General features: G+C 36.8%; 1 protein-coding gene across 12 annotated transcripts in view; it reads left to right on the forward strand.

The window, feature by feature from the left end:
• Positions 1–14795, forward strand: part of TFDP2 (transcription factor Dp-2) — a 188709-nt gene that overhangs the window by 138120 nt on the left and 35794 nt on the right. For all 12 annotated transcript variants that reach the window (XM_042954720.1, XM_042954715.1, XM_042954716.1 and 9 more), the window contains one exon: positions 14452–14614. In XM_042954720.1, coding sequence (XP_042810654.1) covers positions 14452–14614 — 163 coding nt within the window. The remainder of the gene's footprint in view (positions 1–14451; positions 14615–14795) is intronic.

A 14795-nucleotide genomic window follows, 5' to 3' on the forward strand; every position in this document is an offset into this window, starting at 1 on the left:
GATATTTGAATGCAAAGGAGTCAGGCTGCTAAATAGATTAGGTGAGGTGGGGGAGACAGGGATTCTGGGCAGAGGGAGTGGCAAATGTAAAGCTCCCAACTGAGGAACCAGGTTGATGTATTTGGGGAAGCACAGTGGCCTGGAGATAGTTTCAAAAGCAGAGTGATATGACATGAGGGTGGAGAGGTAGGCAGGGTTCAGATCATGATGAAAGACCTTTGCAGGTCCTGGTAGGGAGTTTGGTTTCTGTTCTAAGGAGGATTTTCAGCAGGGAAATGGCATGATTTAAGTCACTGGCTACTGAGGGGTAAATGGATTCTAAGGAGACAAGGACAAAAGCAGGAAAATCAGAAGACTATTGCAGAGGACAGTGGCCTGGCAGTGGAGATGGGAAAAAAAATGGATAAATGATAGACATAGAACCAACAAAATTTATTGATAGATTAAAGGAAGGAAGAGGAGAAATAAAGGATAGCTTTGGTTGTTTTACATGAACAGCTAGGTGAATATTGATGCCATTTACATTTAGTGTATTTAGGAGTAGGTTTGGGAAGAATTTTGTTTTAGACATAATGAAGTTCAATAAGTTTATTAGTTATCTAAGTGATGATATCATTAGTATATAAGTAGTATCATTAGCACATAAGTGGTCACAAGCCTAAATGATATAACCCAAGGAGGGAGAGAATGAAGATCCATAAGGAATAAATATTTATTTCCCATTTCACACCTCCTCTTCCACCCATACCCAACACAATGGATACATACTTCCAGGAAAGTAAAGAGTTTTTTCTAAATTGTTTTACTAAATTACCACATGAAATTATTTTGCTGATTTACGTATTCTTGTTGGCTCATTTAAGTGGGAAATGAAGTTTTTATTACTTTTGTAAATAAAAATAAATCATTATTGGGAAAATATAAAAAGACAGTGGTTATAGGTTCTAGTTAAGCACCTGGAAAGATAATATTCTTTGGATATAATTCATCTGACTACTTCAAACGAAGTTATAAAAGTTAACATGCATTTCAAACTATACCATATTAGTAGTTTTGTTTTCTATTTATTTTCCTTTTTTTTTTTCTCAATTTGGCTTTATTTGGTAAAGAACACTTCCTACTGGTTTCTTTATTATATTAATAAACTAATAGAGATCATAGTGTTTATACCCTGTAGCCATATTTTGGTGTTATTTGGAAAGAGGGTCCTGGTGTTCCAAATAGCTCGATTCTGAGAAAACTTAAGTAAAGTAAACTCTAAGATTCAGATAGTGAGTTGGACACCTGGGTGGCTCAGTTGGTTAAATGTCAGACTCTTTTTTTTTTTTTAATTTTTTTTAAGGTTTATTTATTTTTGAGGGAGACAGAGCGCAAGCAGGGGAGGGGCAGAGAGAAAGGGAGACACAGAATCTGATGCAGGCCCCAGGCTCTGAGCTGTTAGCACAGAGCCTGATGCAGAGCTCAAACCCATGAACTATGAGATCATGACCTGAGCTGAAGTTGGATGTTCAACCAGCTGAGCCACCCAAGCACCCCTAAGCATCGGACTCTTGATCTCTGCTTAGGTCTTGATCTCAGGGTTGAGAGTTCAAGCCTTGCGTTGAGTCCTGCACTGGGCGTGAAGCCTACTTAAAAAAAAAAAAAAAAAAAAAAAAAAAAGATAGTGAGCTTCCAATTTAAGATGATAGACTGAACATCATGTTTATACCCCAAACCCTAAAATCCTATCGAAATTTTCATGTAAAAAATAATAAAAGGAAGTATATCTCTAAAAGTGCTATAAAAAGTGGTAAAGATATAGATTTTCCAATTAGATGAAAGCCATTGTGATTACAATAAAGGACAAGTGGTAGTAGAGAAATTCACATCCCAAAATATGCATTGGAGAAGTCAGAATTGGAAATGGAAACCATTCTTCCCTATACTGACTGAAATGGAGAGGCTCTAGGCTTAGAGGTAACAAGTATAAAAAGCAAGAATAGGGCAGCTGGGTGGCTCAGTCAGTTGATCATCTGACTTCGGCTTGGGTCATGATCTCACGATTCCTGGGTTCTGGCCCACATCGGGCTCTGTGCTGGCAGTGCAGAGCCTGCTTTGTATTCTGTGTCTCCCTCTCTCTCTGCCCCTCCCTTACTCGCACTTGTCTCTTTCAAAAATAAACATTAAAAATTTTTTTTTTAATTTTAAAAAAGCGAGAATGAATTAGGGAGGTAATGAGGGCACTGAAATGAAGATTATCCAAGGAGCACCTAGCAAGTTGAAGCTTGCCAATCTTCCAAATCCCTTTGTACCTCCCATTTCATCTCCATACACATAGATATTACACCAAAGACATTTCTTCCCCAGGGCTGAAACTTAACAGAATTGATATCAAGGAAATAGGACTCTTTGCCTTGGTTAAGCTTGTAATTGACTTCTTTCATTTAGCATATTTTCTTTTTTTTTTTTTTAATGTTTATTTATTTTTGAGAGAGAAAGAAAGCATGAGCAGAAGATGGGCAGAGAGAGGGAGGCACAAAATCTGAAGCAGGCTCCAGGCTCTGAGTTGTCAGCACAGAGCCTGACATGGGGCTTGAGCCCACGAGTTGTAAGATCATGACCTGAGCTGAAGTCAGATGCTTAACCGATTGAGCCACCCAGGCTCCCCTTATTTAGCATATTTTCAAGATTCATCCATGTTGTAGCATATATTAGTATGTTATTCCTTTTTATTCCATGGTGTGGATATACCACATTTTGTGTATTTGTTCATTAAAGTTGGATATTTGAGTCGTTTCTGCTTTTTGGCTATTATGAATGATGCTGCTTTGAACATTTGTGAACAAGTTTTCATTTTTCTTTTTATATATATACCTGGGAATGGAATTGCAAGGTCATATGGTAATTCTTTAGCCTTTTGAGTAACTGACAGGCTGTCTTCTGGAGTAGCTGTACCATTTTACATTCCCACCAGCAACAGCTTCCAATTTCTCCACATCTATCCAACACTTATTATTTGTCTTTTTTATAGAGCCATCCTTGTGGATGTGAAATGATATTTCATCATGGTTTTGATTTGCATTTCCCTAATGGCTAATGCTGTTGAGCATCTTTTCATGTGCTTATAGGACCTTTATATATCGTCTTTGAAAAAGTCTTTCTAAATCCTTTGGTCTTTAATTATTGAGTTGTAAGAGTTCTATATGTATTATAGAGGCAAGATCCTTATCAGATATATGATTTGCAAAAAAATGTCTTATTCTGTCTCAGTTATCTTTTCACCTACTTGATGGTGTCCTTTGAAATACAAAGTTTTTAATTTTGGTTGGGTTTAATATATGTTTTTTGATTCTTGTATTGCTTATGCTTTTGGTGTCATCTTTAAAAAACAATTGAAAAAGCCAAAATCATGAAGCCTTAGCCTGTGTTTTCTTCTAAGAGTTTTATAGTTTTTGCTCCTACATTTAGGTGTTTGACCTAATTTGAGTTACTCTTTAAGGTTAATTTGTGTAATATAACTGAAAATCACACAGAATACATGTGAAATATATACTTTTTTGGCATTTATTTTTATAGCATTTCACAATTATGTAAAATTTTTAAATAGGCTTAGTTTTAAGTTTATTATTTAAAATTATTAACCACAGGGGCGCCTGGGTGGCTCAGTCGGTTGAGCATCCCACTTCGGCTCAGGTCATGATCTCACGGTCCGTGAGTTCGAGCCCCGGCTCTACATCCGGCTCTATGCTGACAGCTCAGAGCCTGGAGCCTGCTTCAGATTCTATGTCTCCCTCTCTCTGTGCCTCCCCCACTCATGTGCACGCGCGCACGCTCTCTCTCTGTCAAAAATATACTTAAATAAAATAAAATAAAATAAAATTACTAACTACATTAGAAAGCAAACTTTATACTATTTTGTCTTTAACTCTCATTTTATGATGGTGAAATGAGCATTCCTGAACTATTTTCTCAAGAAAAGGCAGACCTTTTCTAATTTTTTTTTTTTTTTCAACGTTTTTTATTTATTTTTGGGACAGAGAGAGACAGACCATGAACGGGGGAGGGGCAGAGAGAGAGGGAGACACAGAATCGGAAACAGGCTCCAGGCTCCGAGCCATCAGCCCAGAGCCTGACGCGGGGCTCGAACTCACGGACCGCGAGATCGTGACCTGGCTGAAGTCGGACGCTTAACCGACTGCGCCATCCAGGCGCCCCAAGGCAGACCTTTTCTGAATGTGACCATGATAGTAGTAAACCAGATTTGAAGTGGGAGTGATTTAAAGAATGAAGAACAATAGAATTTGTAAATGTTTTACTGAGAGGCATGATCCTTTGTATATTGAATTTGGGTTTTTAGCCATAACTAATGATGAAATGCTAAAACCATGGCATCTTATTTTACAAAAATATACTGGCTAATGAAGCCATGACACCATCAACACTTAAGCATAAAAGACAACAAAACATAAAGAAGTTTAAAACCAAAAGAACCACTGAGTAAATAAATAATAAACTATTGTTCACCTATCACCACTATCCATCTCCAGAACTTTTTCACCATCCCATACTGAAATCCTGTACCCAGTAAACAATAACTCCCCACTTCCCCCTCCCCCAGCTCCAGTAACCATAGTTTTACTCTCTGTCTCTATGAACTTGACTATTTCTATTTCATGTGGGAGGAATCATATAGTATTTACTCTTTCATCTCTGACTTATTTTACTTACCATGTCTTTAAGGTTTATTAATGTTAGAGCATGTATCAGGATTTCATTCTTTGTTACGGCTAAATAATGTTCCATTATATGCATGTACTACATTTTGTTTATTCATATGTTGATGGACATTTGGGTTGTTTTCACCTTTTGACTGTTGTGAATATTGTTGCTGTGAAGGTGTGTATAATAAGTATCTGTTGGAGTCCCTATTTTTAATTTCTTTAGCTGTAATAACACAAAGTAAAATTACTGGATCAGATGGTAATTCTATGTTTAAGTGTTTGAGGAACCATTGTAGTATTTTTTATAGCTACTGCACCATTTACATTGTCACCAGCAATGTACAAAGGTTCCAGTTCCTCCACATTCTCACAACACTTCTTTTTGTTTTTGATAATAGCCATCCTAATCTCATTGGGGTTTTGTTTGCATTTCCCTAATGGTTATTGATGTTAAGCGTCTTTTTATGTGTTTATTGGCCAAGTTTAATTTCTTGATTCAGCCAGGGCTGAGTAGTATCCTTCAGTTTTGTATTGCTCATGAAAATTCTGGTAACTCATGAAGAGTTTAATCCTTCCTCATAGCAGCCTTGTGAGACAGGCACTTGTATTTCTGTTTTTCAGGCAGAGGAGTATCATGGGTCAGAGCTAAATGAAGTAAACTGTTCAAAATACATAGCTAATAAATAGTTTACCAATGTTGGTATTTAACCAGTTTTCTTCAAGTTCATGAACTGATTGTATAAAATTATTTTATCTTTATATTTTTATAAAATATATAAAAATATATTTTTATAAAATCCTAAAAAATCTTACAAAATTATTTTATTTTCTATTTATATTTTATAATTAAATCTTATTTCATTAACTGAACTAATCTTATAAAATTCTTATATATGGTCTTGTATTTGTTTCAAGGTCATGTTCATCAGCTATTGAAAGTCTAGTTTCTAGTTTTTCCTATTTAAGGACTGTGTTTAGTTTCTTCCTTTAAATATTATCCATGTCTGACAATAGAAGGCAAATTAGTCAGGTGATCGCCCTATACTATGCTATGATTATCTTATTGCTCCCTTTTTATTTTTTTTTAAAATGTTTATTTGTTTTTGAGAGAGCACAAGTCGGGGAGGGGCAGAGAGAGACACACACACACACAGAATCTGTGTCAGGCTCCAGGTTCTGAGCTGTTGGCACAGAGCCCAATGCAGGGCTTGAACCCATGAACTGTGAGATCATGACCTAAGCCAAAGTCGGACGCTTAACCAACTGAGCCACCCAGGCGCCTCTTATTGCTCCCTTTTTAAAAAAGACCTAGAATTACATGAAAAACAACAACCTGCTCCATCCCTGGCTTTTAAAAAGTTTATAAACATGGAGTTGAGAATTTTATTTACTTAAACCATTATCCACTTCTTAGCATAAATATAAAACCCCATACACAACATATTTCTTTCAGAAATAACTCATGCACTATTTTTAACAGTTCTTATTTACTTTTTTTGCCTACCTTGTACTAATTATACATATTTACATATGGCTAGCCATTTGTATCCTAAATACCCCAAACACTGAGGGCAAATCAGCATAGAGAGGGGCTTTGTGTGAAAATATATGTAGCAAATGGGAATTGGTAGATTCTTTTTCAAAAATGAAATTACTTAGAACAGTAACTAGCACATACGTAGCATTCAGTAAGTATTTACTATTTGCCATTACCACTGATTTTAAACTGAATAGGCCGTGATCCAGTTTACGTAGAAAGATCACCATAATGGCCGTATGGAGGAGGGATTGGAATGCCTCTAGACAGCACAAAGGAGAACCCTTATAAGGCTCTAGTGATATTCTTAGAGAGATGATGAGGGCCTGAACCTAGGGCAGTGAGAACTTAGAGAAGTGAAATTCAAAAGCTAGTTAGGCCTTGAAGTAGATTAGATTTGATACAATTAGATTGATTCATTAGAAAAGGAATTAGAAGAACGTAGGATGAATCTGGTTTTTGGTTAGGGTGATTGGGTGGATGGTTCTGTCACTCATCTAGATGAGAACTGCAGTAGGATCCAGAGTTACATATTGTGTATGTTGAGTTGTCCTTTATATTAATAGGGTATTGTGATGTTTAAACACCCCTTCCTGAGAAAGCTGAGCTGAGTATAGGAAACTGAGGATAGGACTAAACCATTATAAATAATCAAAGATATGCTCAAACCATTCTTTTTTCTCTCTCTTTAAAAGACTATTTAATTTAGAGAATTTAAAATGCAGAAGTAGATGACTGGTATCATGAACCTCCTGTGTGTGCACATCTCTGAACTTCAACAACAATCAATTCATGGCATATCTCATTTTGTATATACTCCCTCCTGTATTGTAAAGCAAATCCCTGGCATCCTATCATTTTCATCATAAAGCTCTGTACTGGTATCTTAACTCCTTTTTAAATATATCTACAATATCATTGTTATACCTAGGAAAATTAATGATAATTCCTTAATATCAAATATGTAGTATTCAAATTTCTATCTGTTTCAAATGTCATGTTTTGTTTGCTGGGGTTTTTTTTGTAAAATATAATTCAGTTACATACTGGCACAAAAACAGATGCTCAGATCAGTGGAACAGAATAGAGAACACAGAAATGGACCCAGAAACCTATGGCCAACTAATCTTTGACAGAGCAGGAAAGACTATCCAATGGAATAAAGACAGTCTCTTCAGCAAGTAGTGCTGGGAAAACTGGACAGTGACATGCAGAAGAATGAACCTGGACCACTTTCTTACACCATACACAAAAATAAACTCAAAATGGATGAAAGACCTCAATGTAAGACAGGAAGCCATCAAAATCCTCGAGAAAGCAAGCAAAAACTTTGATCTTGGCCGCAGCAACTTCTTACTCAACATGTCTCTGGAGGCAAGAGAAACAAAGCAAAAATGAACTATTGGGACCTCAGCAAAATAAAAAGCTGCACAGCGAAGGAAACGATCAGCAAAACTAAAAGGCAACTGACGGAATGGGAGAAGATATTTGCAAACGACATATCAAATAAAGGGTTAGTATCCAAAATCTATAAAGAACTTACCAAACTCAACACCCAGAAAACAAATAATCCAGTGAAGAAATGGGCAAAAGACATGAATAGACACTTCTCCAAAGAAGACATCCAGATGGCCACCTGACACACGAAAAAATGCACAGCATCCCTCATCATCAGGGAAATATAAATCAAAACCACAGTGAGTTACCACCTCACACCTGTCAGAATGCCAATATTAACAACTCAGGCAACAACAGATATTGGCGAGGATGCAGAGAAAGAGGATCTCTTGCACTGCTGGTGGGAATGCAAACTGGTGCAACCACTCTGGAAAATAGTATGGAGGTTCCTCAAAAAATTACAAATGGAACTATCCTCTGACCTAGCGATTGCATTACTAGGTATTTATCCAAGGGATACCTGGTATACTGTTTTGAAGAGGCCTATGAGCACCCCAGTATTTATAGCAGTGCTATCGACAATAACCAGAGTATGGAAAGAGCCCAAATGTCCATCAGTGGATAAATGGATAAAGAAGATGTGGTGTGTGATATATGTATATGTATATACATATATGTGATATATGTGTATGTATATACATACATATATATATATATATACACACATACATACATACATACAATGGAGTATTACTCAGTAATCAGAATGAAATCTTGCCATTTGCAACTGCGTGGATGGAACTAGAAGGTATTATGCTAAGTGAAATCAGAGAAAGACAAATACCATACGACTTCACTCATGAAGAATTTAAGATACAAAACAGAAGAACATAAGGGAAGGGAAGCAAAAATAATATAAAAATGGGGAGGGGAACAAAACATGAAAGTCTCTTAAATATAGAGAACAAACAGAGGGTTGCTGGAGGGGTTGTGGGAGAGGGGATGGTGTAAATGGGTAAAGGGCATTAAGGAATCTACTCCTGAAATCATTGTGGCACCACCATATGCTAACTAACTTGGATGTAAATTAAACAATAAATAAATTAAAAAATAAATAAATACCAGTTACAGAAAAATCAAAAAGCAAATGTATGACTAATGAATTACTTTAAGGCAAACAGTCTTATAACCATCGCCAGATCAAGAAGTATAACCCAGAAGCCATGTCCCATGCAAATAACTATACCCTCTCTCCTCTATAATTAACCATTATCCCTATTTTTATAGTAATCACTTCCTTGCATTTTTAAATAGTTTTATTACCTAAATGTGCATCCTTTGGCACATTTTAGTCTTGTCCATTTTTTTAAAAAGTTGAGGGATGCCTGGGTGGCTCAGTCAGTTGGGTGCCCGACTTTGGCTGAGGTCGTGATCTCACAGTTCGTGGGTTCGAGCCCTGTGTCGGGTTCTGTGCTGACAGCTCAGAGCCTGGAGCCTGCTTCGGATTCTTTGTCTCCCTCTCTGTCTGCCCTTCCCCTGCTCATGCTCTGTCTCTCTGTCTCTCAAAGATAAATAAAGTTTAAAAAAACAGTTATCTTAAAAAAAAGTTATCTTTTATATATAGATTTCCCTTCTGTCCCCTTATTTTCCTTATACTTTAGTTGTTGAAACTAGGCTATTTGTCCTCTGCAGTTTCCCACAGTCTAGATCTTCTTGATTTCATACTCATGTGCATCTCAGTATCTTCCTGTTTTCGGTGTTTCGTGTAGTTTGGCAATAGGATTCAGTGGCTTTGTAGACTGGTGTTTGATCCTTGGCAAGACTATAGATAATGTGTGTTCTTCCATTGTCTCTTTTTTTTTAATTATGGTAACACAACCAGTGTTTAATGGTTATAACTCTTAATTTCTTGTGAGTTGCAGTTAGTGTTATTCTAACTACTGGCACTATTTTTATATAAAGACACTTTCCCTCTTTTACTATTTATTTACCTGCAGGTACAGTTACTATAAGAAAGCAGGATAACTGCTTGACCCCTTTCCTTTTGTTGTAAGTGTTATCATGGAGTTTTGGTTTTGCTGTCTAGTTGTTCTCTTTTTATATGGGGATTTGGAGAGTTTGAAAACTATACTGCTATTGCTGTTTTCCCAGAGTCCCCTATAACTGGTGTGTGTGTGTGTGTGTGTGTTATAGTCTATTTGAAATAAATTTATATGTCTTATAAAATCTGTAGATTCCCCTTCTGTATCTATCCTCCCCCCTAACTCCCCTTCTCTCTCCCTCCCTCCCTCTTTTTTTCCCTTACAGATTTTTAATTGAAGAAACTACTTTATGTATCCTAAAGAGAAAGCCTAAAGAGTTTGCTTACTGGGGCACCTGGGTGGCTCAGTTGGTTAAACATCTGACTCTTGGTTTCGGTTGAGGTCATTATCTCACAGTTCCTGAGATGAGCCCCTCACGTCAGACTCCATGCTAAACAGATTGGGATTCTCTCTCCCTCCTTCTCTGCCCTATTTCCTGCTCACACTCATGTGTACTCTCTCTCTCTCTCTCTCTCTCTCAAAATAAATACACTTTTAAAAAAAGTTTGCTTATTGCATCCCTGTAGTGTAATTTAACATGTTCTTCTGTCCTTGGTATTACCTTTAAAGTGGCAGTTGGATCTGAAGTCTTTATCAGATTCCAGTTTCACAATAAAGTTATATATTAAGAACAAACACTGGATAGAACAGCTCAAAGGAGAGCAAATACAGAAACAGAAGCACTGGAGTGAAAAACTCAAGTTGAAAAGTTGACTTTGGCAAATAGGCAAATCCATAGCAACAGAGAGTAGAATAGTAGGGGCTAGGGAGTGAGGTATGACTGTCAGTGGGTACAGCATTTCTTCTTAGGGTGAAGAAATTAGATTGTGGTGATGGTTGCATAATTCTTAAAAACCACTGAATTGTATACTTTAAAAAATGGAATTTACAGTAAGTGAATTATATTTCAATAAAGCTGTTATCTTTAAAAAAGGAGGTTAGATTTAAAAACAAAGAGGAATACCTAATCCTTTGAGACTGATAGGAAGAAGGTTGGCATGGTACACATGCTGATAAGTTTGTAAGTGACCTATCCTATAAGCTCACTTACAAAGTGAGACTTACATATTTAATTATCTATTGAATATATTGATTGGGAAATTCTATTGACATGTCAGACTCTGTATCATTGCTGACCAATAGAAATGTGATTTTTTTTTTAATGTTTACTATTTTTGAGAGAGAGACAGAGCACTAGCAGGGGAGGGACAGAGAGAAACACACACAGAATCCGCAGCAGGTCCCAGGCTCTGAGCTGCTAGCACAGAAGAGCCTGATGCAGGACTCGAACTCATGAACTGTGAGATCATGACCTTAGTGAAAGTCGGACGCTTAACCAGCTGAGCCACTCAGGTGCCCCACAATAGAAATGTAATAGGAGCCACATGTGACTTTTAATTTTATAATAATTAAAAAAATAAAAAATATGAAATTAATTTTTTAAAGATTTTATTTATTTATTTTTAGTGTCTGGATATTTCTTTTTTTTTAATCCAAGTTAGTTAATATATAGGGTAATAATGATCTCAGGATAAGATTTTATTTTTAATCTCTACACCCAACATGAGGCTTGAATTCACAAACCCAAGATCAAAAGTTGTGTGCTCTACCAACTGAGCCAGCCAGGCACCCCTGAAGTTAATTTTTATATCTCTTATTTAATCCAGTGTATCTAAAATATTATATTTCAGGGGCACCTGGATGGCTCAGTCAGTTAAGTGTCTGATTCTTGATTTTGGCGCAGGCTAGATCTCATGGTTCATGAGTTTGAGCCCCATGTCAGGCTCCGTGCTGACCGTGAAGAGCCTACTTGGCATATTCTCTCTCTGTCTCTCTCTCTCTCTCTTCTCTCTCTCTCTCTCTCTCCCTCCCTCTCCCTCCCTCCCTCCCTCTCCCTCCCTCCCTCCCCCACTCACCCACAATCTCTCTCTCCCTCAAAATAAACCTTAAAAAACAAATAAAATATTATATTTCAACATGTAATTAATGTAAAGGTTACTCAGATATTTTACATTGATTTCTCATACAAGCTTTGAAACTCAGTGTGTATTTGATACTTAAAACATATCTCAATTCAGACTTCCCAGATTTCAAGTGCTCAGTAGCTGCGTGTGAGTATACCTAGGTATTGGACTGTGCAGATGAGCAGGTTTAAAATGGAACTCATGAACTTGTTCATGTCTCCTTGATCTCAGTAAATGATGCCTCTTCCTGAGGGTCATTCTCTTATTTCCCTCTTTCTCACCGTTCACATCAGTCACTTCCTTCTACTGATTTTTATCTTTAAAATTTATGCAAAGCCGTCTCTTCTTATCCAACCCTACCAGTTGCCCCAGTTTCAGGACTTGATATTTCTTGCCTGGCTTGCCTCTCAGCTGTTCTTCCTGTCTCTGCTCTTGCCCCTCGTAAGTACATCTTCTACTTTGCAGCCAGAATCTCTGCCTAACTAAAAATCTCACTGTGTCACTCCCCCACTTAACACCTTTAATGTCTTCCCAGTATTTCAGCAGTAGTCTGACCACAGTGAATGGCCACGTGATTCTTTGGGAATTTGGGAAAAAGAAAGTAGATATCCTTACTTCATTCTTTTAAAAAATACATTTAGTCTATTTCTTAAGGTATGTAACACAGAACATGTAAATAATTTATAAATGAATATAATTATACTGGTGGAACGTGATCAAGTGCATGTTTATCTTTGTGGTGATGCTGCTGGTGCTGGTGCTGGTGCTGGTGTTAAGAACACTTAACATGAGATTTACCACTAACAAATTTGTAAGCGTACATTATCATTGACTACCGACACTAGGTTGTATCAGCAGATCTCTAGAACTTGCTCATTTTGCGTAAATGAAACTTTATACCTGTTGAGCAATTCCCTATTTCCCCTTTCCTTCCAGCAAGCACCATTCTGCTCTTTGCCTCTATGTGTTTGACTGTGTGGGACACCTTATACAAGTGGAATCATGCATTATTTGTCCTTCTGTGACTGGCTTAGCATAATGTCCTCCAGGTTCATCCTTGTTTACTGCATATGGCAGGCTTTCATTCTCTTTTGAGGCCAAATAATATTCCACTGTATGTATAAACCATATTTTTTAGTCCATTTATCTACCTATGGACATTGAGGTTGGTTCCATATCTTGGCTATTGTGAATCATGCTGCAGTGAATAGGAGAGAGCAAATGCCTCCTTGAGATCCTGATTTCAATTCTTTTGGATATATACCCAGAAGTGGGATTTCTGGATCATATGGAAATTCTATTTTAAATATTTTGAGGAACCTTCATACTTTTTTCATAGCAACTGTACCATTTTCCATTTGTAAAAGGGTTCTAATTTCTCCATATTTTCACCAACACCTACCTTTTGTTTCTGTCAATTTTTAAACATAGCCATCCTAACAGGTGTGAGGTAATACTTCATTGTGGTTTTGATTTACAGCTCTCTGATGATTAGCAATGTTGAGCACCTTTTCATATAGCTGTTGGCCATTTGTGTGTTTTCTTCACAGAAGTTTCTATTCATGTCTTTTGCCCATTTTTTAATTTGGATGTGTGGGTTTTTTTGTTAACGAATTGTTGGAATTTTTTAGATATTTTGGATATTGACCCCCTATCAGATAAAGGGTTTGTAAATATTTTCTCCCATTCCATACGTTGCCTTTTCATTTTGTTTATTGCTTTCATTTGGCTTTTACCCCAGCAAGTCTTCCTCCTCTAGGTTAAATGAGATGTCCCTCTTCCTAATTCCCATGAATATTGTAAATAACTGACGTGGCACTTACCTTACTATATTGGAATTCTCTGTCCTTTTAGGTCTGTTTTGTCTTTCTCCCGTCTGCCAAGACTCAGTACTGAGAGAAAGGATTTTGCCTCAATTGTCGTTTGTGTGCTCTAGTCCTTGTTCCAGTTCTTAGCATATAGTTGGCACTCAGAAATTAGTAGAATTAAATTGAACCCCTGAAAATGTTAGTAAGTTATCAAAGTTTGGGCCTAGGCATTAACCAAACTTAAAATAATTGAAGACTTAGATCCGTTATTAATAGTATGACCTCTGTTTGAAAATTTAGTAGATAAATGAAACTGATGAAAGTGGTACTTTTAATTTTAGGTGAAATAGAACTGTAGCATACATAGAATACCAAAAGGTAAACATGTAAACTCTACTAGGCTAGGCAGTGTTTTTGTCGGTTCCTTTCATGGATTTATTCCTAGTGTGTAGAACAGTACCTGGCACATAATAGTAAGTTACTGGTCAGTAAATACTTGTTGAATAAATGAATGATGTGTGTAGAAAAGCACTCTAACTTCATACTTTATTAAGCTTGTAAGGCAAAAGCATTATAAGTTTATATATAACATTGTAAGTTCAAAAACGTTTCTTCATTTCTAATTCAGTTTAAAATTTACCACTTGAGGGGCACCTGAGTGGCTCAGTTGGTTAAACGTCCGACTTCGTCTCGGGTCATGACCTCGCAGTTCACAAGTTCAAGCCTCACATCGGGCTCTACGCTGACAGTTCAGAGCCTGGAGCCTGCTTTGGATTCTGTGTCTCTTTCTGTCCCTGCCCCTCCCCAATTCACGTTGTGTCTTTCTTTCTCAAAAATAAATAAACAAAAAAAAATTTTTTTTAATTCTTTAAAATTTACCACTTGAAACAAAAATCAAATTATATTCTCACATTATTTTTTTGTAAAGGAAGTCTCGTGTATAAATATATTTTTCTCTTTTAGTAAACGAAGCAAAAAAGGAGATAAAAATGGAAAAGGCTTGAGACATTTTTCCATGAAAGTGTGTGAGAAAGTTCAGCGGAAAGGTACAACATCATATAATGAAGTGGCTGATGAGCTGGTATCAGAGTTCACCAATTCAAATAACCATTTGGCAGCTGATTCGGTAGGTAGATCATTCCCTTGACATTGATGTGATGAGTGATGGAACAGTGTATCTCTGGGGTGACTGTGTCCTTGATTTAAGGACTCAGACAAGCTAGGGAATCCCCAACTCCTTTACTTGAGGGTTTCATATTGTCTTCTGGGGAGTTCTTTTGTTGTTGACTTTTTGTTTGTTTTGTTTT

The sequence above is a fragment of the Panthera leo genome, chromosome C2 (genome assembly GCF_018350215.1).
Source record: "Panthera leo isolate Ple1 chromosome C2, P.leo_Ple1_pat1.1, whole genome shotgun sequence".
NCBI lineage: Eukaryota > Metazoa > Chordata > Mammalia > Carnivora > Felidae > Panthera > Panthera leo.